The sequence below is a fragment of the Camelus dromedarius genome, chromosome 36 (genome assembly GCF_036321535.1).
Source record: "Camelus dromedarius isolate mCamDro1 chromosome 36, mCamDro1.pat, whole genome shotgun sequence".
NCBI lineage: Eukaryota > Metazoa > Chordata > Mammalia > Artiodactyla > Camelidae > Camelus > Camelus dromedarius.
This window is the reverse complement of record NC_087471.1, coordinates 11,386,995-11,390,320: the sequence shown is the minus strand read 5'-3', so window position 1 is coordinate 11,390,320 and position 3,326 is coordinate 11,386,995. Positions and strand designations below refer to the sequence as shown.

Below are 3,326 nucleotides of genomic sequence, written 5' to 3'. Positions count from 1 at the left end.
CCCCACACTCCCATCTATTTAGAGTAAAGTATAATGAATCACTAGGTGTCCTTCGTGTAAGTTCAACGAGTGTCAGCCGAGGCCAACCACCATCCTTCTGTACCGCACGGTCTCACTCAGCCTCACCACTGCTTAAGAGCAAGTGCCGTGCAGAGCACTGAGCCACGGCGTCAGCCCAGCGCTCATCCATTTCGCCCACGCCCTTCTCTTCCCTTCCATCTAGCTTGCTCATAACAAACACCCCTGTCTCTGCTTTTCCTGTTGTTTTAGTGCTGCGGCTCTGGCAGTGTGACTCTGCCCGAAAACAGACTGAAGGTCAATGCTGCATACAGTGATGCGTCCTGCCCTGCACACTTCTGCTCTCACCGGTGGCTCCATATCCTGGCGCCAGAATGGCTGTGGGTGAGGCCCTGGCGCACGTGAGGACCACTCTCCCACTGCTACTCTGGTCGCAGCTGCTTCTGTTGCTTTCTGGATCGTCCTGTGTTGGACGCTCCCAACGCCATGGTCCTCCAGAAGTGGTCATACCCTTGAGGGTGACACACACTGGCAGGGGCGTGAAGCCTCCAGGCTGGCTCTCCTACAGCCTGCGTGTCGGGGGCCGGAAACACGTTCTTCACATGAAGGTCAACAAGCATTTGTTCTCTCAACACTTCCCAGTGTTCACCTACGACGACCAGCATGCTTTCCTGGAGGACCAGCCCTTTGTCCAGAATGACTGCTACTACCAGGGGCATGTGGAGGGGGACCCGGAATCCCTGGTTGCCCTCAGTACATGTTTGAGGGGCTTTCGAGGAATACTACAGATAAATAACATTGTTTATGAAATCCAGCCCAAAAGGCTTTCTACCTCATTTGAACACCTGCTATATAGAATGGACGAGGAGGAGACACAGCTCCCACCCATGAGATGTGGGTTAACAGACGAAGAAATAGCACGACAACTGAAGTTCCAAGAGAGTGTTGAGTCCACTTTGATGCAAAGTGGGTATGAAGGCTGGTGGACCCACAGGCGTTTTCTGGAACTGGCAGTGGTGGTGGACCACAATCGGTATCTTCATCATGAAAGTAATACTTCAAAAGTGCAGGATGAAGTATGCCTTACCATCAATATAATAGATAACATTTTAAGTACAATAGATGTTCATGTGGTTTTAATTGGAATTGAAATCTGGTCTGAACAAAATTACCTTGCAACAGATGACATAGATGACCTCTTGAGTGAATTTTGTGTTTGGAAGTTATCAGGTTTCAATGTCCGCTTGCCCCATGATGTTGCACATATTTTTGTAAAAGCAGACTTTGGCATCACTGTTGGCTTAGCCTATGTTGGCTCAGTATGTCAGCAACAATATAACTGTGGAGTTGACAGCATCCTGGATGATGACTTGAATAGTTTGGGATTTATTGTGTCACACGAGCTTGGTCATAACTTGGGCATGAAACATGATGATAACACATGCACATGCGGGCGTAAAAGGTGCGTAATGTACCCAAGTAAATCACTGATACATAAATTCAGCAACTGCAGTTACGCCTATTATTGGGACACTGTTAGAAGGAAATCCTGTTTGAACCTTTTACCAAAGAAAGAGAGTATCTTCATGTACACACGCTGTGGGAACAGTGTGCTTGAGGAAGGAGAAGAGTGTGACTGTGGCTCCTTACAGACGTGTACAAAAGATCCCTGCTGTCAGCCAGACTGCACTCTGAAACCTGGGGCTGACTGCGCTTTTGGGCTTTGCTGTGACAACTGCACATTCAGGCCACCAGGCTTCCTGTGCAGAAAAGAGGAAAATGAGTGTGATCTTCCAGAGTGGTGCAATGGGACGTCCTATCAGTGTCCAGAAGACGTGTACAGGCAGGACGGGACCTCCTGCACGGGCGGGGGCTACTGCTATGAAAAGAGATGCAACAATCGCAATGAACAGTGCAGGCAAATCTTTGGCAAAGAGGCCAAGAGTGCAAATCAGGATTGCTACAGGGAAGTGAATATCCAAGGTGACCGTTTTGGTAACTGTGGTGTCAGAGTCACTTCATATGTAAAATGTGGCATCTCAGATATCCTGTGTGGGAGGGTCCAGTGTGAGAATGTGACCGAAATTCCCGTTCTGAGAGATCACACGACTGTGAGCTGGACTCACTTCAATGGAGTCACTTGCTGGGGTACAGACTACCACTTTGGGATGACCATACCTGACGCTGGTGAAGTGAAAGACGGCACAGAGTGTGGTGCAGGACGGATCTGCATCCAAAGAAAGTGTGTCCTGATGTCTACTTTGAAAAGCAGTTGCTCACCTGAGACCTGCAATTTGAACGGAGTCTGTAACAGCAGACATCACTGCCACTGCCGCTCCGGGTGGGCCCCCCCCAGCTGCCTGGACGAAGGCAGCGGAGGCAGTGTGGACAGTGGCCCACCCCCGCAAAAACCAGAAGTCAAAAAAGAAAACATGCTGGGCAAGAGGTATCTGCTACTATTACTGCTAATTCCTTTTTTTATTTTATTGTGTCTGTTAATTTTTCTTTTTATGAGACGCAAAAAAAAACAGACGATGAAGCAGAGGAGACGGTTCCAAACACGACTAAGACGAGCAAGGTAAAAGGTGAGACTTCAATAAGAATATTCCAACTTTACCTAAGGAAGAGGTGCAAAGTGTACCAACTAAGACACCAACTTAGAAAGAAAAACCAGTAGTTCCAATTTCAAGACAGAACACCAAAACCAAATGATCTTCCCCACGTATTAAGTTTTAGTCTCCTGGCAGCAGAAATGTCACCGCATGTGTCATAGATCACTAACAGAAAATCCCAAGTATCTTATCATTTGGGACCATAAACAGCCATTAAACAACAAAATACCCTAATCCCTAGTTTGTGTCTACTTTCCATTATTTTGCCATTTTAGTGGTTAATTTTTATGAAATTCCTCTTTCTGTTTCCTGAGCAAACACAAAGTTTCTGGATGGTGTTTTTGTGTGTGTTGTGATTTGCACGCATTTTGATTCTCAGCCCAAAATACATCCTTCCCCTCTGTACTCTGCTCTGTCACACAACGAATGGGAACCTACAAATCGCATTTCTGATTGCCAGTCCTCTCCCTACTACTTCCTGCCAATGGGGGGACCTAGCAGGAGACTGGAAACCTGGGGAGCAGTCTGACTAGTGTTAACGGCAGTGTCGCATCATTAACAGCTTTCACCTTGGCATCAACACTAACTTTCCGCTATACGTACACGTGCGGTTTCACCCAGGACCAGCAACGTGATCAGCCTCAGACATGCTTGCCACTAGGCCCTGCTACCCAGCACCTTACCCAGTGGTTTTGA

General features: G+C 47.6%; 1 protein-coding gene across 1 annotated transcript; it reads left to right on the top strand.

The window, feature by feature from the left end:
- Positions 1–335: 335 nt before the first annotated feature.
- Positions 336–3,326, top strand: LOC135320066 (disintegrin and metalloproteinase domain-containing protein 20-like; the record flags this gene model as incomplete). The annotated part of the gene is made up of 3 exons (XM_064482545.1): positions 336–2,457; positions 2,550–2,603; positions 3,193–3,326. Coding segments are annotated over 3 exons (2,310 nt in total), but the record flags the coding sequence as incomplete, so codon positions are not given.